This window comes from Columba livia, chromosome 7 (genome assembly GCF_036013475.1).
Source record: "Columba livia isolate bColLiv1 breed racing homer chromosome 7, bColLiv1.pat.W.v2, whole genome shotgun sequence".
Taxonomy (NCBI): Eukaryota; Metazoa; Chordata; class Aves; order Columbiformes; family Columbidae; genus Columba; species Columba livia.
The window spans coordinates 17,537,702-17,561,106 of record NC_088608.1 but is presented as its reverse complement, the minus strand read 5'-3'; the positions used below and the strand labels follow the sequence as shown (position 1 = coordinate 17,561,106).

The window sequence follows — 23,405 nt, the reverse complement described above, 5'->3', positions numbered from 1 at the left end:
TCTGTTGTGGTCCAGGGTAGTTATGTATGGTTGAACAATATGCATCCAACAGGGAAGGCAAGCTCTAACCCTTGGCCACCAGCTCTCATGGTATAGATAAATCCTGCCCTTTCTGCATCCTATTTACAATGCAAAATATTTTCTTTCTGCTTCTGTAGTTGCAGAGAGTGAAAAATGAATATGGCAATGTCAGCCTTAAACTTTTTAGCTTTTACTTTAATTGCGCTCTCCATTCCTCACAGACAATTATTTTACAATGTAGAGTATGACTTCTTGTAACACTTAAAGTTATACTCTATTCCTGGGGATTTCTTGGTGACTAGTGTGTTTTTTTAATTCAAGCATGACTGATGTTTTTGGGCATCCCTTTTTTTTTTTTTTTGGCTATCCAACTTGAGAAATATTACCCAGCCTTATTTTTGTGAGCTTTAAAATGGTCCACATGTTAAAAACTGAGTTTGCGGTAAATTTAGAATAGTACCTTATTTTTTTAATGTGCCAGTTATTCTGACGGATATTTTCAATTTTCTTCATAAATAGCTCCAGCTAAAACATTCTTATTTTGATACTATTTGATCAGTTGCAGTATTCTATAGACTGAAACTACTTATTTTGTTTTCCTTTTTTCTTTTTCCATATAGATAAAGGAATATTTATTATCCAAAGTAAAGACTCCAACTTGTGCATTAAAGTGGACAGAGTTGGCCTTGTTCTGGAAGACTGCAGTCAACTCTCAAAAGACATGTTATGGAAATGGGTATCCAATCGCCGTCTTTTCAACATAGGCAGAAGTACCTGCCTAGGACTGAACATCAGTGGACCAGAGCAGCCGTTAAGTATGCTTGAATGTGACTCAACCCAATACTCTTTGTGGTGGAACTGTGATGAAAAAGCATTAGTTGGTGTATCAGAGTACAGATTAGCTGTTGAAAATGACAGACATGTTGTGGCCAAAAAAAATTCTACATATCAATGGAAACAGTACATGTCCTATGATGAGGACCTTTGTGAACACCCATTTCAAGGTAAAAATACATTTTTGTCTTAAAGGTGTATGTGGGGAAGGTTTTCAGAAGTTCCTTTGAAGCAAGGTCACATGTTTATGATCTCTTCTAGCCTGTATTATGATCTGGGACTCAAAGCTGTGGGTTTTGGTGTTTTGTTTGTTTGATTGATTGATTTGTTTGGGTCTTTTGTTTGTTTGTTTGGGGTTTTTTGTTTTGTTTCTTGGTAGTGTTTTTTTGTGGTTTTGTTTGATTTTTTTGTTGTTTTGTGGTTTTTTGTTTTGTCTGTTTTTATGCAATGATTGAGGTGAGCATATAGCACAATTTATTTTTCTCCTCATCTGTTATATGAACTCAAAAAAACCACTGGTATCCTTGCAAACCAGGAAACGCTAATTTCAAATCCTCTATAAAATAAAAAGGGGAACTAAGGATTTGCTGTTGCCTGTTCTGCAGCTTTCATTATCAGATAAGCCCAAAGAGTTATAACGAAGGATTTGGAGTTCCAGTCACTGAAACTTGGTCTGGGATCGCAGTGTGCATGAACTGAATGTTTGCAACGTTCAGCACCTGGACTCTGAACGTGCCAAACTTTGGAGCAGAGATCAGACTGTTGATTAATTCTGCTGTACAGCTACCAAAGATGTAGGAATGTATGTCAAGACCCAGGTCTGCAGACCTGAACAGTTTTCCAGATATAAGGAATAAGATGAACCCATTTACCATGAACAGCTACGGACAAATTGTACCTTGACTCCATCCTCAGCCTCTTGGCTTTGAAAGACCTAATGTTTGCACAGCGTGTCTCAGACTGAAGCTGTTGATTCTCCTCATTTGAACTGAGTGTTTGGGCTGCAGATCTCTGGTCTCAGTGGTTTCCTCTGTAGGTGCAGCTGGGCTTGGCTTCTGCTCTCACCAGAGTCCTTCCTTTGGGAACTGTGGTAACTGCGCAAGTGCTACGGCATCCAATTGCTTCTTTAAAACCTAGTGGAGTTTATACTTAAGACCAGGGAGAAAATACTTAAGCCCACAAAAAGTCTTGCCCATTTACTGTGTAAACATAGCAAGATGAAAGCAGACCTGGTAGTCCTAGTACTGGAACATCTAGGAGGAGAGGATCAGCCTTAGACAGGCACTTCTAGCCTAGTTTCAGGGCAAAGTCATTAATTGTGTTGGCAAAAGCTCTTTCACCCCCAGTTTTATTTTCCTCCTTCTACTTTAGCATATGCACAGGCAGATACAAGCCCCCCAGCTTGGAGGGCATCTGTACCTTTAAAGAAAAAGTGTAATTATCTATGATGAGAGGACTATACCTGTTGAAGTTGGTTTCTTGCCAGGACTGAGGTACTCCCTTGCACCTCCGTAGCTAACAGCACGGCAGCAGGCAGGCAGAGAAGTAAACCCGATTTTTTAATTTTTTTTTTTTTAACCTACGTTCTTTGTATCATCTGTTCATATCAGACGGCTTTAAAGAAGATTTACAGTGTGTAAACTGCTTTTTTGTATGTGTGCAGCCAGCCATTAACTCTGTAAACCTCCAGGAACCTGGCAATACGTACTGATTTCTGAAGTTGAAGGACTTTGATCTTTAGGTTATCAACATGGGATCTTTGACAAACGATTTCATTCTGAGTCTGATTGTGATTCTTTGACCTTTTGTAGAAACTCTGAGGTTAAGGAGACATTCACTGAGGTAAAGCTTTTACAGCTTTCAGTACACTGAATTTTCTCAATATTTTGGTACTCAGAAGTACAAGAGGAAAATATTTTAAATCATAAGGCATTATTGATTGTGATAGCAGATGTATGTAGCATCAATTCTTTAGCTAAGTTATTATTCCCCATGGTATAAACACTTATTTTTTAAAAGTTTATTTTGTGCTCCTTTGTCTTTCACATTTCCTTTCCCATAGAGTGGCAAAGAGAATGGAAAAAACATTAGAAAACCATTTTATAAAGAGTTGGAGGAGCAGGGGATATCATGCTAAGTTGCTTGTCTGTCAGAGACTAACATATAAAAAATAAGTTTTGTTTGCTTCTGAGTATGTGCTGATTCTTCTAACAATTGTTTTAGGTAGTTGCTCTGAAATATAAGTGCAGTTTTTATATTGTTCAGGGTTTTTTTTTTTTTAATTGTGGTAAGTTATGAGAACGTGCATTGTTTCATGGTGACAAATTTCAGAAACGATTATTTCCAAATGCTGTTCACTGAAACTATGCTGCACATACTTATAATAATGCTGTTATCAATTACAAATTCAAATTAGAAAATAACTGTAGACATTTTGATTTTATTATTGTTGTTAGAAACAGGAATAATGAAGTACGAAGGCAAAGAAATGTCTGTGGTCTGCATTCTTTTAATCTCTGTGTTTTGTTTATTCCAGAAACATACACCTTGCTGGGAAATTCTTTTGGTTTCCCATGCATTTTTCCATTTAAATATAACAAAAAGTGGTATTATGAGTGTACCAGAGACGGAAAGGAATTTGACTGGTGTGCCACAACAAGTCACTATGAACAAGATGAAAAATGGGGGTTTTGCCCAAAGGCTGGTAAGATGTTGCTTGTCTTTTCTCTCCTTCCACCCCCAAGAGTGTCTTTGCTCTTTATTAGTAATTCTAGGATGCACTCTGGTTTGGATGACTTCCCTTCTGTTAGAAGAGAATGTCTCTTTCAAAAACTCAAAAGAAGAGTTGAGCAAATTTTATCGTAATTTACCATGTTTGACCTTTGGAGACCCCTGTCCTCATCCCGAAAGCAAAACTACAGGGTGTGAGCAAAAGGATGTTATTCTGTGCAGCCCATTGACCCTCCCTGCTGGTAAACCTCTCACTCCTCTGTCCAGGAGCTTCTCTGAAGCATGTAAAGGGTTGCTCCTGCAAAGTCACGTTCTGCTTTTGACTGCATTATGTCTTGCATATTCCCGTCTGTGCACTACTCACTCATGACTTCGGCCTAAAACACTTAGAAGCAACAGCTTTAAAAGCACTTGCTGTCTGAAAGATTTTTGATGTATAAGCTTCATGAATATTGTAGCTTCGTGGATAAATAAGAAAAGTAGTATATTGTATCAGCAGAAGTGGTTTGGAAAAGCTCTCCCTGCTCAAGCTACATTTTGAATCTCTGTTCCAAAGCCTCTTAAGAACAGCTGTAAACGTGTCTTTGTAATGGGGATTTCTGGGTAACCAGTATAATAGATGGTATTTTCAGCCTTGCTTCTACTTTGTAATTACAGTAAGTTTATTCTCTTGAGTACAAGATAGAAGGAGATCCACGTGACTGTTCCTTCACAAGCTGGGTGTGGTGTTCATAGCCTAAATATTTTAACATTCAGTTTTAGGAAAAAATGATCAGCTGGTATAAATTAAAATGTAGCTTTGTTGGCTTAATGAGAGCTGTGAAAATCACCACCAGCTGCAGATAAGCTCCCCAGTATTCTATCAACCATATGAAATATGGAGCAACATTTTATTCCATTAGTGCCCTGTTTCCATGTGTTATTTAACAAAGGAATGTTCATAATAATGCTTCCATTGGGATGCTGCTGTCATTAATTAGCTTAATTGTTAAAGGTGTTACATTTTGGATTAGTTTGTAGTCTTGGGCTGTTGGTGATAAATCTGTTTTGAGCAGAGAGTGGCTGTGACGTTTTTTGGAAGAAGAATCCTGACACGCACCTTTGCTACCAGTTCAACCTGGGGTCTGTGCTGCCCTGGCGTGAGGCACGGGCCACCTGTCAGCTGCAAGGAGGAGACCTGCTGAGCATCGCTGACCCTGAAGAGCAGAACTACATAAGTAACTTAAGCAGTGAGTAGACATTTTTCTGGGGACTTTGTAGGAAGCCCGTAGTTAGATTTCCACTTCACCTGTGAAAAAGGAGTGAGCTTTGGAGCTTAATGTTCTGTGTGATGTCTCTCCCGTTGCTGCTTGTGAGGTTTCATTGCAGAACAAACCTTGGTAGAGCTGTTTGAAAAAGCAAGGGTGAAGGTAAGTTACAACCTTAATAAACTGAGTGCAAAAATGAGAGTATGTGTTATGTGAGGGTGTAATTGTCTTAATTCTCGCTTCCCACAGCGAATCCTGTTCGTTCTTGCAACTTTGCTTATGGGCCATGATTGTTTGCTCTGGAGAATTATACAAATATTTACTTTCTCTGCAATATAGCCTGGTGCCCCTTTCTCCTGTTAAGTTTTTTTGCAAGCTGGACTTCACTGAATGCGAATGATGAGCATAATTCAGGAGGCTCGAAGTAAATGTCCTGCATGGGAAAAGATGCCAACTCTGTTTTCATAAGCAGATGGTATTCCTCCTTTGCTAAGCTTTTTGCTTTCCCCCGTGCAGCAAGAATCTCAGACAAATTTTGTAGAGCCTTCACACAGCATGGCTTTCATGGGTATTTTAATGTTTATGGGGAGGACCAAGCGGAGGAATGGGTGGTAGACGGGCTGCCTCAGGGTTCTTTCCCGTTGCTTCCCATTATTGCTGATTTTTCAATTGCAGGATATAAGCTAGCAGGAAGTTTTTAAAATTATTTCATTAGCTTTTTGATATGCCTGCAGGCTCTAAAGGGAGTGGAAGTTGTTTGGTTTATAGAAAGCTGAAGCATGCTGGCATTTATGTAGCTGCTTGTCCTGGATTTAACTTCTAAGGTCAGCAACAGCTTCTGCAGGAAGGGTTTTCAGGATGAGTAGCTTTTGAAGGGTGCAGACTTTTGAGTTCATTCCTTTTCATCTCTAAGTTGATTAACAAAGTAATAGACCTTTTCTAAGGATAGAGAAAAACAGCCTGAGCTTTTTGGAGACTGATTTGGAGTTTTGTTATATTCCTGTTGTAACAAGACAGGACAGCAGATCTATACCTGTAGATATTTTAAAACATGGGGAAAGCGTGAAGTATTACTTTGTTTATTTTTTTTCTCTTTCAGGGCAGTTAAACACCATGGACTTGATGCTGTGGACAGGCCTGAATCGTCTGGAGGAAGATGCTGGCTGGCAGTGGTCAGATGGAGCACCGCTAGCGTTTGTGAACTGGAGAGCAAGTACTTGATGTTTCTCTTGGATATGTTATATCAGTGTAATTATATGCTCTCTGTAACTGCAGCTTGATACAAGAGTGCTGTTCCAACAGCTATGATTGAAAAGTGAATCAAGTGAACCAGCGTACCTCTTGGTGTTTTTGTTCTTGTTTTTGGGGTTTTTTTTTAAAGAAATATTTATTTATACTGATGAACTAAAAGCCACTTCTAGGGAATGTAGCATCAATGGAGATGGGTTTGTTCAAACCATTAGTGATCTAGCTCTTTCATCATTTACTTTGAAAAGTGTTTTTAAGATTCCAGTTGCATATTTAAAACCTGATTTGCTACATTTTCAAGTTCTGTCCACCAGCAGATACAGCATAGACAGTAGAGCTTATTTCAGCCTCTCGCCTGATAGCGGCAGCCAAGGAGGGATTGCCACACCTGTATAAATCATGCTCAGTTGTTTGTAGTATTGGTGTAATATTACTCCTGAATATGAGAAACTTCTTTACTTTGAGGATGCCAGAGCACTGGAACAGGCTGCCCAGTCTCCATCTCTGGAGACATTCAAAACCCACTTGGACACATTGCTGCGCAATCTGCTCTGGTGAACCTGCTTTAGCAGGTGGGTTGGACAAGATGATCTCCAGAGGTCCCTTTCAACCCCAACCATTCTGTGATTCTGTGAAGTTTGAGTGCAGGGATGTTTATACATTAATTCAATAAGATGTAAAGAGCCTTACAACACCACTTTGCAAGTAAGAACTGAATTTTTGTAATTTTGTGCTTCTCAAAAATGTGTTTGCAGATGTCTCTAATAACAGTTTTAGAGAAAATCATTGTGCAGTGATTAATTCAAAAATGAAGTACGGCTGGCAAAGTTATTTATGTGAATCTGGATTGCCTTTTGTATGCAAAAAATATTTAAATAAGACAGAGTATGAAACATTAGGTAAGTATCTCATTGTTACTGTGTCCTATTTGTGGGTGTGGTGGGAGGACAAGAGGAAGCCACATGAATATGAAGTCAGCAGAACAGTCTCTTAGCTGGACTAAATGTTCACTAGTTTAAGTTGAATACAGTTTATCTTCACTGAAGTAGTAACACTTCTGTTTAAATGCAATCCTGGAAAACATGTTGAAAGTCTTAAAACTAAAAAATAATTTTAGTATACATACCATTTAATGGGTTCCTTACATGATCAGAGGCTTACACAGTGCTCATCATATTACAATAGAGCCATGCTTTTGAGTTTAAAAATAGGTTTTCAGCTGCAAACACAATTAACCAGTGACCCACAGAGAAGCAAGTTGTGTAAACACAGCTCAAAATTTGCAGTTATTTTAATGGCATACTGTACTTTTGATTAAAAAATATATGTATAATGGTTTTTATTTTTTAAGTGTTTATATAATGAGTATAGGATATATAATACATAGAATGCATCAGACTCCCATTCTGTGGGAAACATAAACACAGAGCTGAGTTTATTAGACCATTAGGACTCGATGATCTTAAAGGTCTTTTCCAACCAAAACGATTATATGAATCTATGAATTTTTGTTTTGATAAGAACACATTATATAGGTTCAACATCTTACTGACAACGTAGTTTTCCCTGCTTGTTTCAGATAATGAGGTAATGCACCTGAAAAAGTTTTAGCTGGTTTTGAATCAGGTTCAGAGGTAATAACAGAGATATAACATGTTTTAAACTAAATAACAGATCAATTATTGTGTTTGCACTAGTCCAGCAACCCAAATGGTTGAATCATAAGATAAAGTGGAAGAAATTTCACTTTGCTTGGTAGGTGATGTTCCATAGAGCTTGTGTTTTGGCCTCCTTAAGTACTCTTGGATGACTGTTTTCAGTGTTTGAAGATTAAAAAGATAGCTCTGAATGCATTATAAATATAGCATAACCTTGGCAATTTTATCTAATATATGCAAACTTTGTATGCTTAATTAAAAGATACATGGAGGTATTATGCTACTCGTTGTGATGCTGGCTGGTACTCACACAATCGCAACTGCTACAGGCTTCATACAGAGGAGAAGAGCTGGAACGAGGCTTTTATCTCATGCCAAAGTGACAAGAGCGGGCTCATTAGTATATCCTCCATGGCAGATGCAGAGCTGCTCCTTAACTTACTTGAAAGTGGTGAGTTTTGGGAGTTAAAGTGTGCAGTGTTTGTTGAAGTTTTTCATGATGCTCTTTTGTGCAGCCATTTAACATTGCTAGCCACTTACGCACTATGTTACATGGTACACCCACATGATGTTTACCAAAAAAGCAAGCATGATGCGTGCTCCTTCTAGGAGTCTTATAAATGTATAGCATCACCTTCTCCAATCATCATACTTAAATAAATGAATCAACAAAGTAAACTTAGTGAGGCCACAGTAAACACAGTAGCTTTTGTCCTTTCCTGTTCTTGGCTGGTTCCTTGCAAACTGTTGCAAAATATTCAGTGATCATCCTTATGCAAGAATTGTGCTTAGAAGCAGCAACAATTCAGAGTATCTTTTGCTTTCAAGCTGGCCATGTTCACCCTGCAAAGCTGCTGCTGGTCTGTTGGCAGGGTCCCCTTGATGGCAGCAGACTGTATCAAAGGAGTTCTGTTAGTCCGTGTCCTAAGTGGGAGCATAATTACACAAGGAACTTAATGAACAAAAGCTATTAGGTGCAGCAATGCCAAGGCTTTTGTTATCATAACAGCAGCAATGAAAAGTGAATGTTTTGTGCCTCCAGCTGGCATCAGTATGCTGGCAGAGCTGCACAGTTTGGCCATGGGTTTAAGCTTCCAAGAGCTGGGGCACAGTGACATATTTATATTTAATCAACTCTGTCGCATCAGCTGTGGTTGTAGAACAGTGCGTTATGCTTGATTTACTGGACATCTCCTGTTATCATCTCTCCTGCCACCCATCCTGCCCTGGAAGATTATAAAAAGAAATCTTTCCTTCCATGGCATGTTTTCTGCCCTGTGCACTTCAAAAGAGTGAGTATGCTCCTGATTTGTATTTTTCAGCATTTCAAAGCAGGTTATCATGTATGTTCATCTATTTTTGAAACAATCAAGTCTTCAAGGGCAACATAACATTATCTCATCAGTGAGATTTTATGCAGCTTTTTTTTTTCCCAAAAGAAGGTAATTCTTATGAAAGTCGGATGAGTGATTTTTAATAGTGGTGTCAATGTTACGGGAACAACAGGCATTATTTCGTCACCGTTAAAACCTGACCTCCCTTATTCTTTTACAGAAAATGTAACTGAAACATGGATTGGGTTATACAGTAATAACACCCCAGTTGTTTTTGAGTGGTCAGACGGCACCCCAGTAAAATTCTCTAACTGGCACAGGCAAGAACCTAACACCTATCAAAGAACAGGACAACTCTGTGTTTCAGCTCAAGGACCTGTAAGTTTCCTTTTATTTTGGAAAGAATTTTACACTTATTTTGGCTCATAACAATTTATTTTCTCAGTGTGCGTACTTTTTAAAACCATGACCTGTAGACTTTGTCTTTTGATTCCCACTATATTAATGTTATGATAAGTGCAATGTAGCCTTTAGAAACCAATATATTTCACAGTGCTGGTGTACAGAAAATTAATCACAGATTTTGAGCTTATGGTCAATAAAAATGTTACATACGTAAAGCTTGCTAAATAGAGAACAAATACGAGTAGGTATTTTGATAAAGACAAAGTAATTTAAAATCCAGGTAGTGTGTATTATAATTTATGATGCATCAGTCCCTGTCTTGAAAGCTTCAAATTAATGTTTTGAAAAACTGTAAGTGGCACCTATTTTATCTTGCTGTCAATATTTATAAATTTTATGTAGTATCTCTCAAAAACAGATAGCAGTCTGTATCTACTTAAAATTGTAGAAGTTGACTGCGGTAAGACTGACTCCAAATCAGTCAGGTGTTGTAAAACTGCAAGTACTGTTCAAGTAACACTATGTCCTGTCAAATCACAACTCATGGCATTGTCAATTTTTTAATAATTTGGACATAAATTTGCTTTACTTTTACAATTAACAATACTTAAATTCATTAATACATTACTTACATAAGTGGCACAATATTTTTTTTAAAGTATATTTTGTTGAAGCGTGAAAACTGTATCAAAAAGAGTTTCTGTTGTCTCTACAGTAGTGGGTCCAGGTTGCAATCTTCAACTAATGTGAAATTCAAGACAATTACAGTGACCTGGAAAAGTGGAAGTGGAAAGTAGGACTTCAGTAACATTTTTAGGATTAAGTTACACAAAACCATATTTTACTCAGTTTGCAGGTGTAAACAAACAAATGAAAATGTAAAATACAGAGGAAAAGGAGGTTCAAGATATAATTCTTCAAGCGTTATTTTTGGTACATGTCCAGTATGTCAAGATGTCTGAAAATCATATAATACAAAATTTGTAATATCTTCACTAAGGACCGTTCAAATATAAAGATCGATCTTACAGAGAACTATAATAGATAGGTAGAAAGTTCCTATCCATTCTGAAAAGTGTTCTGGCATGGCCATAGTGTTAGCTAATTAAAATGCATTGCATCCTTAAAAGTGATTCAAAGAGGCAAAGTCTTTTGTATGATTGATTTGAAAAGTCCTGCTGACAGTGTTGGTAGAAATAAATGATCCATCTATGGATAAATAAACGGAGTGAGAAAAATTACTTGATTTTACTGAAAAGTTAAAATACGTGTGTGTATAGATATGCATGAGAGTATGAATCGGTACAGAGGATACTTCTTTTTTCCCTTAGGCGGGACATTGGAAAGTTAAAAAATGTGAAGACAGATCTTTCTACATTTGCAAAAAGGCAGGGGAATTTAATCATGTGTCTCCTGAGCTGGAATCAGGTTGTCCAGAGGTAAGGGGTTTTGTGGTTTTTGTTTGGTTTAGAGCCTTACTAATAAGATAGAATTACATAGGAAACCTCAAAATACAGCTATAGAACACATGTATGTAAATAGAGAAATAATTTTAGTTTTATATTAATGATCTGCATGTTTTGCTAGGAACAATCTCATTGTTTGCCTTAAAAGTATGTAAACTACATTTTAATGTAAGATTAAAAGCTTTCCCAAGGTACCTTTCATGGCTCATTGTTTTGTCAGCAGTTGTGACCCAAGTTCCTATTTCTTTCTAGATCAGAAGTGAAAACCCTTTTTTCCGCCATCTGTGCAAATAATGGCTGTTATATGATGCCTCATCCCACACATGGTTTTCATACACTGAAATGGAATGTTAGGGCGGAAAACAATCAGTTTCATTGACACAGAGTGAACTCTTCAACTACGTTAGCATTCCTTTTGCTTTCAAACACAAATGGGAAGGATCCCAGCTATCTAAATAGGACATTGCAGCAGATTTTAGGCTCTGCATTCTGGTAGTAAAGGTAATGTGTTAAAGTATGATTTTATTTGTCATTTGTTCCTTTTCATAGTGTGAAAAGGACAAACTTGTAGGCTTTGTGTTAAAATTTTAGTCATAACTCTGGAGGAGTTTTGTGAACGTTTTATCATCAAACATCTCACTTCTCTAGTTTGCTTTATATTTTAGCTTACAATTATCTTTTAGTGTTACAATTTCTTGTCCTTTTACTTGAAAAGTCAAGAAACATGACCAATTCAGTTGAATTACAAGAAGGTTGGAGCTGAACTGTTTGGGCTGGGATAGTCTTTCCCTAGATGTACAATGGTCAAGTCCAGCATTCTGGTCATACCATTATGGAGGCAGTTTCTGCTTGGTTCCAGTTTAACGTTTCCAGAAGTTTAGGGTAACTTCATTTTATGTGAACCAATGTATTTCATCACTCAAGAATTCTGTGTGTTATTAGTGTAAGAAAGGTTTGTCACAGTCCTGACCAAGTGAAAAATGTGCAGAGCATCAAGACTTCAGTTGTAGTCAGGAGCTTGGCAGCACTTCAGCTCTGGGTACCTCACGGTATTCAGACTCAAGAGATTGAGTCACTGGTCATAGGTAGCTTGGTCTGCTCTGGCAAACTTCCCACTCAGGATAATTTTCTGCTCATTGATGTTTTAAACCCTATGAAAACATATACTGAATCTGTTATAGTCCCTTGGTTTTGATCCTTTTCTTTCAAATGTGGCACAAGTTATATTCATTTAAGTCGGTTTTATGCTTACTCAAAGCTATGTTTGATTTCAGACATTTTGTCTTGACAACTTGCTTTCTTTTAACTTTCAATATATATCTTGTTGCTAGTTATTGGCCTAATTTTCCAGGGCTAAGTCTTTATTTCACCGAGATTTACCATTTTTTCCCCACTTTTCTATTGCTGACCTACCTTACATGTACAGAATATGTATTGGCGTTTCTCACATTTGATCTTTTGCTTTGTTAACCTCATACTGCCATTCATATTGGATTGCTAGTGGATTCTCAGGGAGCTTTGGCCTCCAGCACAGTTGTTTTCTTTTCTAAAGCTTTATAGATTTATGTGTTATTACCAAGCTTTCATCTCATGTTGATTTTTTATGACTTGCACATCAGATGAATGAGCCTTTAATGTTTTCTGTGGTTCAGCTGATTGGAGTTTTTTGCAATATGTCCATATCAAGTTACTGCATAAACCTGAGTTTTTTTTTTCCAACACTTCTGTCATCCTAAGATATAAAAAGTGATAAACACTTTCTTCCCTTAGCAGGTAAACTATTCTTTTTTCCTAGTCAGCAGGCTATTACTGAGAATAAATATTTTATTGCAAAGGTCAGATTCTCTGGACAGTTTTCCCTAACACTGAAATAACAGTTCTAAAGATTTTCTTTCAACCAGCTTTTGAAATGGGTTGTAGAGCTGTCAGCCACTTGATAATTGAGTTGGAGGTTTCTGTGTGCAGAACTGACTGTGTTTGTACTGGTGACTTTCTTCGATCCTCTACACTTTTATAGTGCATCAAAAGATAACAGTATAGTACTAAATCAAGCGTTTGTTTTTATGGCTGTTGTAACAGGACAGAATTTCACTTTTAAGAAGAGAATTGCTATTAAGGCCACAAAACCTCATAAAGAGCAGAAGGACAGCTGCTCAAAATAAGGGTCCATTTGGCTTTGTGTTCTGCTTCCCACAGGTAGCTGCCACTGATGTTTGGGGAAGAGCAGGACAGGGCAAACACAGATAAAGCTTCCCCCAGTTTTCCCTTGACCCCCAACTATTCAGGGGATTTCCTGAGCCTTTTAAGATTTGTGTATTTAACAGCCTGCATTGGGTTTCCCCTCCAAGTTCTTGATGATTTCCTCCAGTCTTTAGACATCCAGAAGTCTTTAAGAGGAAGATTATACAGTGCCATTTGGTCCAGATAAAAATTTCTGAGAGACTAGGATGATGGTGTTTGCCTCATTCAAACCAGTGCATTTATCATTCAAGAATTTCAGTTGAAGGAAACCAGACATTTGCTGTTTCTTACCTGTCCCCCCATAGAGGGTTATTCAGTTAGTACTGAGCCCTCTTCCAGTCCCTACTCCCTGAGTTTAGGTGCACATTGGAGCAAAAGCAGAATTATTGTGTCCCCATGGGTCTGCCGAGAACCTGCAGGGTCCTGGGTGCTGCAGAGCCCTTGGCACCTGCCAACGCACCTTTCCCGTGGGGAAGCCCCAGCTCATTGGTATGGAGACAGGGAAAAGCCTCAACCCCCGCCAACGTCTTGCACAGCCAACGTCTAAGTAGGGTGTTTGTGTTGTTCTCAGGTGAAACCACAGAAATTGGTGCTACAGCTCGTCTTGCTTTCGTGCCATACGAAGGGCTGTCCCCAGCCATCTTCCAAGCACTGAAGGGCGCTGATAGCAAAAGGAGGCAGAGCTGTCAGTACCCTGCCAGCAAACACACTCCCCACTAGAAGGTGATATCTGCCTCCCCAGATTCATCAGGGTTTAAAGATGTGCAAAATATTTGATTGCTGTCCTGAATAGGGCAGCAGCAGCATCTTGTGCATTTTATTGTACCTGAGGACAGATAGCAGAAAAAGAGCTTATCTGGTTCTCCTTTTCTCCTTCTGCTGCTAACATCACCATCAAGCAGGATTTGGTGGTGCCCAGTGGGCTGCTGTACCTGCTACTGGCTGTGCTGCTTTGTGAGGTTCCCTACAAGCAGCTCCTCCTGCATGGGAGAGGCAAAGCGAGATTGGCCAGTTCTCCTGCCTGTGTGTGGCTTCAAGTTTAGACAGAGGTGGTTTATGATCTCTTTGCTCTCTTGATCATTTAAGACACTGAAGGAGAAAGCCCAGGCAGGTATGCTGCGTGAACTCACACAGGCAGAACTCATACCAGTCCTTGTAACATCTTCTGGGCACTGAGAGATGAAGAATAATAAAGTAAAAGTTCGATAGTAAGAACTGAGGCAGGCTGACCACTGACTCATTTTTCTGGCTCACTTGATAAACTGTTAAAATGTGACATTTTAATTCTGCATTATTAGAGTAGGATGATTGTTAACTCAATTTTTTTTTAAGTTCTATTTGAAAATATGGAAGGGACCTGAGAAAAGGTAGATAACCAGAATGAATTGATATATGAAAGGCTAATAATTGCTGGAATAAATATATTTGTTTACACTTGAAGACAAAGGGCAGCTCTAATCCTTTTTTATAAGCATTTAACTGAATCTGACATGACAGTGTTGACTCTGCACTTCAGGTATTAGGTATCAGCAATGAGTTACCACAGATGGAAACCAACAAGTGCTACTACACACTTCATGCAAAGAGATGGGCTTGGCATACCTCCCTAGAGCATAGTCAGTAAAACAATATTCGAAGTATAAAATTGAAAGAAAAATAGTATGTGAGGAAAGTGCCTTAAGTGCTGTCCACATTTTTGTCATACTCATTAAAGGTGTTATCATGTGTTTATATGTTAAGCCAGGTTTTGCATAATTTAAGGATGCAGAATTTAAACTTTTGTTAAATTTACCCATATTTTTGGTGACCTTGAAGGGTAACTACTCTTGAACCATGGTAGAAAAGAAATGCACTATAGGGACATCAGTGGTGATCAAACAGAAAGTACCAAAGGGGACTGAGTTTTTAACAACTATATAATAATTAATAATCTATAAAATAATGTTCGTTTCTTTTAAGGGATGGGAAAGACATGGTGGATATTGTTACAAAATCGACAGTACCCCTCGAAGTTTTGAACAAGCTTCCAGTGGTTATTTCTGCCCATCTGCACTTGTATCAGTAACAAACAGGTAGTTAATCCTATTAGACAGCGTGAAGATACCTCTAACAAGAGCTATTCTAACATTATAAAGCATTGCATGGCAAAAGATATTACCCTTATGAAATAATATTTGCGTGAGAAGTGAGCATAATTACTAACATTGGCTAAAACAAAAGGTAAACTTTGTTTTATTTTTTTAATTGAAAATAAATTTAGTAAAAAGTAATTGTTAGGCTAATAAACACTTACAGTAATGTGCGCACATGTGAGCATGCAGGAATCTAAACAAAATGCTTTCTACCGAGGTATGCAACGTATTTAAGAAACTTTATTAGCATACTTGGAAACTATACTGAAAATGAAAATACATTTAATTTTTATGATCAGAATATATCAAATTTTAAACCAAATCAATTAATGTTTTCTAACATTTCTATTTATGTATTTTACATGAGTTGTCAGCAAATAAGGTGAGAGAGTAAATGTCTGAAAGCATTTGAGGTCTGTCTTCCCTTGCTTAGTTTCTATTTACCAGTATTCCAGCTTCAGCAAAGGCTTTCTCCTCTGCAGATGTCCAGATGCTTGGGTTTTCTGTGTTCTCTTTGTCATTTACCCTATGTTTTAGATTTCCATTAAAATTTATGACATTCTAATAGATATATTACATACATACTTTAACCTCCACATACTTATCATATTAAAAAAAAAAAAAAAAAAAGAGGAGGAAATCTGCCCTCCTTTTAGGATGGGGGAAGTACTGTAACCACCAGCAATCAGATGAATGATAGCTAGAACTTTTAGGAAAACACAGGCTGCCCCACATAAGGATTTACATATGTGGGAATTTGCCCTGCCAGGGGGTTCAGGACAGGGCACAGCGCACACAGCGCTGTGCTGCAGTGCGGCAAGAATCCCTGTGGGGAGGACAAAGGACAAATTCTTACAGCTGAGCATGTGCAGCTCAAAAGTCACAGGGAGCTGATGGCACGCTGCATATCACTGGAAGCAAGTCATCTGTCTTTGTCTGCTTATTTCTTTTCATTTGATTTTTTTACTGGGTGTAGCCAGCACTGTTTATTATGTTAGTTCCCCGTTCCAATGTTGGAGTGGCCAAAAAAGCTCATTGTTCGTTTAGTGGGTTTTTAATTTTATTTTTTAATTATTGCAGAGGTTTGTTGTTCTGGTATGAAAAATGCAAAAACTCTTCATTGTTTTGTTCCTAAAATATTAATTTAAAAGTAGGTTGTAGAGGACGGAGGGTTGATATACGAAGACAACGTGCAGAGGAAGTAAAAATTAAAGTTCTCATTTGCTCTCAGTGTTACAGATGCATTCAGTTTTTTACATTAATGTAATTTTTATGGTATTTAGCCATTCTTTTCACAATATGTGAAACCAAGAAGTTGTGGAAGTCTCTATCAAACTGTGAATCTACTTTGCTGCATATATTTTCTTAGGAAGCTGAGTAAATGGGCTCATAAAGTATAACACTTTTTGCTTTACCAATTTTATCTGAATAAATTACATTGAAGTGACAAATGGGTTACTATATGCAACAATTACTTGCAAAAAGGTGTAAATCTCTCACATAACTTTAATGAGAAAATTAAAGTAGTAAAAACTTATTCCTTTTGTAGTCAGATCAGCTGGTGCTTTGAGCCCCTCAGCTCTGGTTTCTCAGTGCTGTTTGATGTGTCTGGTTCTAATAGGATACTTCTGTGCAGAGCTTTTTCTTTTCTTGCTTCTGTAGCTTTTTCAGACCCTGCTATTTTTTCTCTTTCATACAAGGAGGGTCTTATTCTTAGCTCTGCGTCATTAGTATATTCTGTCTTTGCATCTTCTAGTATAAGCATTGAGCTTGTAAAATCTTAATATACTGTTTTTCCTGTGTGCCCAGATGCTGAGGTGGGGGGTGAGGGGGGAAGGGAAAAATTACGGTTTATACTACAGACTTGTGCCTGAAGTTCCCCACAGTATTCTACAAAGAAAATTAAGTGCCTCTTATGTATTTTTCTCTGCTCACATAATTTAAGTCATTTCATGAGAGCTATTCACTGAAGTACCAGTTGACCTATTTTATTCTAATAAGTTTTTTTGTCTGGATTATTTTATTAAGGTTTGAACAAGCTTTTATCAACAGCATGATCCATAGCATGGTAAAATCTGAGAGAACTTATTTTTGGATAGGATTACAAGACCTTAACAACACAGGAGAATACTTTTGGCTAAGTGCAGCAGGGAAGAATCGCTCTGTGAGCTACACAAACTGGAACAAGTACCAGCCACGTGAGTAACATGCTGATAAAAAAATAAATGGCTCAGAGAGGGGCAATGCGCTCTCATCCCCTGCCACCAGTGATTGCAGAGTCCCTGTCCTTCCCTCCCTGCCTGGTCAAGAGACCAGAGGGATAAATGTACATTTTCTGTTGACGATGTAACTTCCCACCATGGAGTTAGATCAGTTGGATGTTTTGGAAAAGCCAGAGGTTCCTGCCCCACTTCCTACCCAGGTGCCTTTACTGCAGGTTCCCTGCTTGTGGCAGGATGCTGGATGTGGCTCTTCACACCTCCCAGTACAGTGGGGGGAAAATTAACATTTTCTCCATCATCTATCAGGGAGACAAAGTAATATGAAAACTTGAGAGTTAGAGGTGATCTCCCTTTCAGCAGCAGTTACTAGGAAAACACTGGATCCGGGAAAAAAAAGTACTTTCTTTTTCTGGAGATGTTTTTCATACATTTCTTTATGATCTTTTCAAGGAGGCCATCAGGGCTTCTTGAGACTCGCAGCAAAGATCGCATATAAGTCAGGAATTTTATTCAGTAACAGTCACAGCTTGTAATTTTGCATTTTATATGAAACAAGAGGGGCGAATATGTCTTAGATACGTTTCTGGCAATAAAAATGCCACGTGGAAATTTTTTCTTCTTCCCCTTTAGTTTGTTGATACTTGGTTTGCTTGTTTGATTTTGTTTGTTTTATAGTTATCCAAATAAAAACATTCCAAGAAAACAAGAAAATGAAGTAGATATTCATCCTTTGAAACAGAAACCTCTTAGCAATACCTGAGAACAGACACAGAAAAAGAGAGATGCTCCATTTCACTAATTACTTCTGTGTTTCGGACTCTTTACATTTATTGCTTTACTACTGCAGTTTGCAAAAGTAGTATTTTAAAATGCATTTCATCTCCTGCATTTTGTGAGAGGAATCCTTCATCATGGTTCATTTTACAAGCTCAAGTCAGCCAAGAGAAGCCTGTATGCTAGTTGCGGACCAGAGAATTTGCTGCTTAAGTTCATGGAGGTTTCATCCACAACCTGATGCCAATAAGACAGTCACTTCACCAAATATTCACAAAATTCAAATGTTTTATTCTCATACTCAACACTTATTCCTGTGTCTAGGTCACTCTGGAGGATGTGTGGCTATGCGGGGGCAGCACCCTGTTGGTTACTGGGAGGTGAAAAGCTGTAAGAACTTTAAAGCAATGTCACTGTGCAAGCAAAAAATCAGTTCTTATGAAGAACCTGAACTTACTTTTCAAAAACATTTGAGTTCCTGCTATTTTGGATGGGAGTCAGAAGCTAATTTGCTCAGCTGCTACAAGGTATGTGACAAACTTGCTTTGACTTTTTCGGGTTTCATCAGCTTAGGGATACATGGTTTGTAAAATATTTTTTAAACCATTATTTCTTTCACACAACAAACAAAAATTCTTACCATCCTTCACTGCATTTGAAAGTGAGTGGAAGTCTGAAGACTTAAATCAGAACTATACTTGGAATATGTATGGCTTTATTGTAGGAAAAACTGCAGCTAATATTTTATTTTTGTGGGTTTTTGAAAAAAACTGCTCTCCAAAATCAACTACATTTAAGGCAGTGTTTATTTTATTACAGATATTTCACAATGAGAAAGTTCTGATGAGAAGAACATGGGATGAAGCAGAAGCATTATGCCAGGATTTTGGAGCACATCTTGCTAGTTTTAGCCATATCTATGAAGAGACTTTTTTGAACAATTTATTATATACAATTTTTGATAGGTAACTATCTTTTTTTAACACCAACAAGATTTATCTTAATCATACTCATATGTAACAATAATCTACAATTTAGGTTCTTCCATCCTCATTACTAGTGGCTGAAGAATTCTCTCTTCTTGACTAGCATGAGCTTAGAACTGGGTGAAAAGCATATTAGCAACACTACAATGTGATTCTTTTAGAAGATGATCTTTGTAGTAGATGTTGAGCAACTGTTAATGTCAAGATGATATTCTTGTGAGTTAACAGTTCCCATTCAAATGAAGGTTCAACAATTTTAATCTTATTTTAAATGTTTTCATCTTTAAAAATATAATTTAACATTTTAGTAGGAAAACCAGAGTTTACTTCAAGGATACTAAAAGGTTAATAAATGTATTACAAAGTGATATATTGTATTCAATGAGAAAGTAAATGGGTATTTGCATGATTTAAAAAATAACTTTTGAAATAGCTAAGAAAAAAGTGTATGAAAAACGTTATTTTCTTTGTTTCTATCCTAGGACAGAAGAAAGACAATTCTGGATTGGATTTAATAAAAAAAACCCGCTTTCTGGAGGGACATGGCAGTGGTCTGACAGAACACCTGTAAATATCTATATACTATATATTTCAGTAACCTTTCAAGTCATATCTGAGCATAAGTTCACAAAAATAAGCCTTGTGAGCAAACTTAGCCCAGGAAGCTGTTTGGTTTTCATGCCCACATACTGCACTTGAAGTAATTGTTATAATAGGATGAATAGTACACTACTGTTAAAATAGCAGCTTGTATAAAAAGTTGCAACTGCAAAATTAGGTAAGATTATAAAGGTGTGCAGATGTGTGCTTTCCGGCTAAGCATGCTGTGTTTAGCTTAGGACCACGCATATGTAAAGTGAACACGTACATATATGTACACACAAATATATGTGTGTGTGTGTGTATATATATACATACACACATTGGAAAGCCTCAAAGCTGTGCTTACATACTTTATTTGTTCTATGACTGTTAGGTTGGTGCCTGTATTCAGAGCTAAGTTCTTTTTTTAATACCACTTTTGATTTTTCATCCTTCGAAGATGCTGGTGCTACGTGCCACACTAATGGTTACTTCCTGGGATTTAAACATTGAACAACTGAAGAAAGGTCTGTTTTTAAACTGCAATTGGTTTTCAGCCTTACAGAGCAGTGTCAGCTCTGCCATCGTTATTTAAGTAATTTCAGAATGTCAGTGCAAAGTTCAGTCATGCAACATGTTGAACCAAAGCAAAGGCTTTAAGTTGTGGGTAACCACTGCTAATCATGTAAAAAAATTGTTGGGTTTCATAGCTATTCAATTATTTTTACAAAAAAAAAGGAGTCTGAGATAAGATGGGAAAGTTGAACAGGACACTGTGAGAACGTGATTATGGACCTTATTTTTTTTTTTTAATTTTACCACCATAATTTAGGTGGTCCTACAGTTATTACTTACGATGTTTTTAACATACACACATCTCCAAATCCTTCCTTTTTCTCCATAATGAGATTTTGACTGCTTCATCTTGTATTATTGGTGAAAGATAATGAATGTGCCATTTTCAGGTTGTATCTTCATTTCTGGAGAGCAAATATGTTGAAGATGACTCAAGACACTGTGGTGTGTTCAAAGTAAACAGAACAGTCTTTCCAGCACACTGCAATGAAAAACGTGAATGGATATGCAAAATACCAAAAGGTGAAATTCTAATTAACATACCTTGTATGTTATACCCATTACTTGTAATTCAGGAGAGAAAAGGAACTAAAATATCTAAGAGCCTGCTTTTTAGGCCCATCTGGAGTTCTCTTCATTGCTCTTATGTATGAAATCATGGCAAAGCGGTACGTAGCCATAAGGGTTTGTTGGCCAGTTAACAAGGTCTAATATGTGCAGTCAGTTTAAAAATGGATAGCAATGATTAGCACTTAGCTAGCAGTAGTTAATCAAAGCTCTTATTTTTAAAGGTTGCTACAAAATGCTTAGTAGTTGTGGTAATTGTTTTTAGTCCATGTTTAACTCTTTTTTTTTTTTTTTTTTGTCCCTGAACGAGAATAGCAATATTCATGATTTCGATTGAATTTTCACCATACAGAGAAAGCAATTTCAATGAAATCACTTTCCATTCTTAATCAGCAATGTTTTAATTTATTTATGTATTTTGCAGGTGTTAAACCAAAGAATCCAAGTTGGTACATATCTGGTATGAAAACATTTTCTTCTTTCACATCTTGAAATGCTATAGTCTAGAAATATAATTTAAGCCATTGGTTAATAAGAAAGAACTAAAATGTTCGGAGTTAAAAATTTCCATTAAGGAACTCTGTAGCAACGTGTTGCTACAGATCAAAATCTGTCACTCTTCTGTTCAGGAACACTGAAACATCAGGTACAACTTTGTGAGGGTAAAGGAATGTTGCCGGTAATACACACAGGGAGTTTGATAACCTTTCCATTACATTAAAACTGCCTTTTTGCAAAGGCTAAACAACTGTCTTAATGTTACTGGAATATCACAGGATAGAATATATATTTAAAAAATTAATCTTAGTGTGTTTTTTCATCATATGGTCCTGCTGTTAGCTGTGGTATATTTGCTCTCTGATGTGTGGCTGAAAGCAGGACACTTGGAACGAGTTTTTACCCCTACACAAGTACTGACTCTTTTGTTCGTTTTCTAGAACTGCCATGGTCGTATTATCAAGGAGCAGAATATCTCTTCCATGTCAGTCCTACGGACTGGGAAACCTATGAGTTTGTCTGTAGCTGGCTTCACAGTGGAATGGCATCAATAAATTCTTCTGGTGAACAAGCCTTTATTCAAAATAAAATTAAGAAGGTAACAAAAACGACACATTTTTCACTATTTCTTTAAAAAACGTAATGTGTAGGCTGAGTGCTGTGATTAGAAAACATCACATAGCATTGCTGAGTGTCTTCAACAGAAATGTCTATTTTCTTTATATGATATTGCTATATAGCTGTAAGCTGGTGCAATGCTAACTATAGCTCCAAGAACAGCACAGCTGCCACAACTCAGCCCGCACTTCAGTTCTTTCTGGAAAAAAATAAAAATGCTTCTCAGAGACATGGTGGCTTTTCCAGTGTCCTGTACATTCAGAACATTTTCTTTTCCTTTGTTGGCTCTTTCCCAAAGACCCCAAATCTGTAATTATTGAGTGGCTAGCCTTGAAAATGAGGCCTATTCATAGTTTAAGGCAGAATCAAGTCAGCACAGCAATAATCAGTGGCTGTTTGAATAACATTATTTTTCTGTGACTTATCCATAATACTTGATCCTTTAGGAGTGGAAGTCTAGAACCTTTCATGAGAACAACAACCAGTCTGGAAAGCATCTCTAGGAATCTCTTGTATGAGCTATGTGAAGTCAGTAAATGTTCATAGAAAACATTTTGGAAACATTAAGAACCAGCAGTATATTAGTGCCAAAAGAAAATATTTGCTGTTGACTATTTTTAGTAGTTTGGGAAAAACAAATTCTGAACTAAGACTACAGTCCTTTTCAAGCCAGATAGGCTGTAAATTCCTAAAATGGTAAATTCCTAGTTTACAGAAGATACATCAGCATCCATCGGAAACTGAGGGCTAAATCATGCTCTACTTATGTGAATAACCTTGCTGAAGTGACATAAATTAACACAGGCAGAATTTAGCACCTGTTCTTCCCGTTGGAACCCAATGGAGATGCTATTCATCTGAACACAAACAGAGCCTGATTTTAGGGGTTTGTTAATGCTTAATAAAAGGGCAACAACAGCTAAACATATGGCAAAACATTTTTTTTTTTTTTTTTTTATAGCTATCGGATAGCGATGTTCACTGGTGGATTGGACTGCATGCAGAAAACCTCAGCGATGAATTTCGGTAAGAATACCTACACTTCAGCTGCTCTGAGTTGTACTTGGCACAGTTACAAGCTGCTGTTCAGTCTGATGGGCTAAAATGGTTTGATGACTGAGTGGGATATTCAAGAAAGAAATTAAGTTCTCATGTAAATATCATTCTGAAAATATTACCCTTATTTTACCTCCATGTTACAGTATTTCCAAAGATATGAATATCAACCTTGTTGTTGTTTGTCTTTTTCTAAAACTTGGTCAATAA

The 23,405-nt window shown here is 37.3% G+C and overlaps 1 protein-coding gene across 2 annotated transcripts in view; it reads left to right on the top strand.

Annotated features, from left to right (window-relative positions):
• PLA2R1 (phospholipase A2 receptor 1) overlaps window positions 1-23,405 on the top strand; it is a 41,151-nt gene that overhangs the window by 2,923 nt on the left and 14,823 nt on the right. For both annotated transcript variants that reach the window (XM_065069631.1, XM_005498615.3), the window contains exons 2-18: window positions 642-1,025; window positions 3,392-3,559; window positions 4,641-4,814; window positions 5,932-6,045; window positions 6,836-6,979; window positions 8,001-8,189; window positions 9,293-9,450; window positions 10,809-10,916; window positions 15,144-15,256; window positions 17,345-17,514; window positions 18,637-18,839; window positions 19,132-19,277; window positions 19,781-19,865; window positions 20,846-20,978; window positions 21,448-21,483; window positions 21,962-22,119; window positions 23,101-23,165. In XM_065069631.1, coding sequence (XP_064925703.1) covers window positions 642-1,025; window positions 3,392-3,559; window positions 4,641-4,814; window positions 5,932-6,045; window positions 6,836-6,979; window positions 8,001-8,189; window positions 9,293-9,450; window positions 10,809-10,916; window positions 15,144-15,256; window positions 17,345-17,514; window positions 18,637-18,839; window positions 19,132-19,277; window positions 19,781-19,865; window positions 20,846-20,978; window positions 21,448-21,483; window positions 21,962-22,119; window positions 23,101-23,165 — 2,548 coding nt within the window. The remainder of the gene's footprint in view (window positions 1-641; window positions 1,026-3,391; window positions 3,560-4,640; window positions 4,815-5,931; window positions 6,046-6,835; window positions 6,980-8,000; window positions 8,190-9,292; window positions 9,451-10,808; window positions 10,917-15,143; window positions 15,257-17,344; window positions 17,515-18,636; window positions 18,840-19,131; window positions 19,278-19,780; window positions 19,866-20,845; window positions 20,979-21,447; window positions 21,484-21,961; window positions 22,120-23,100; window positions 23,166-23,405) is intronic.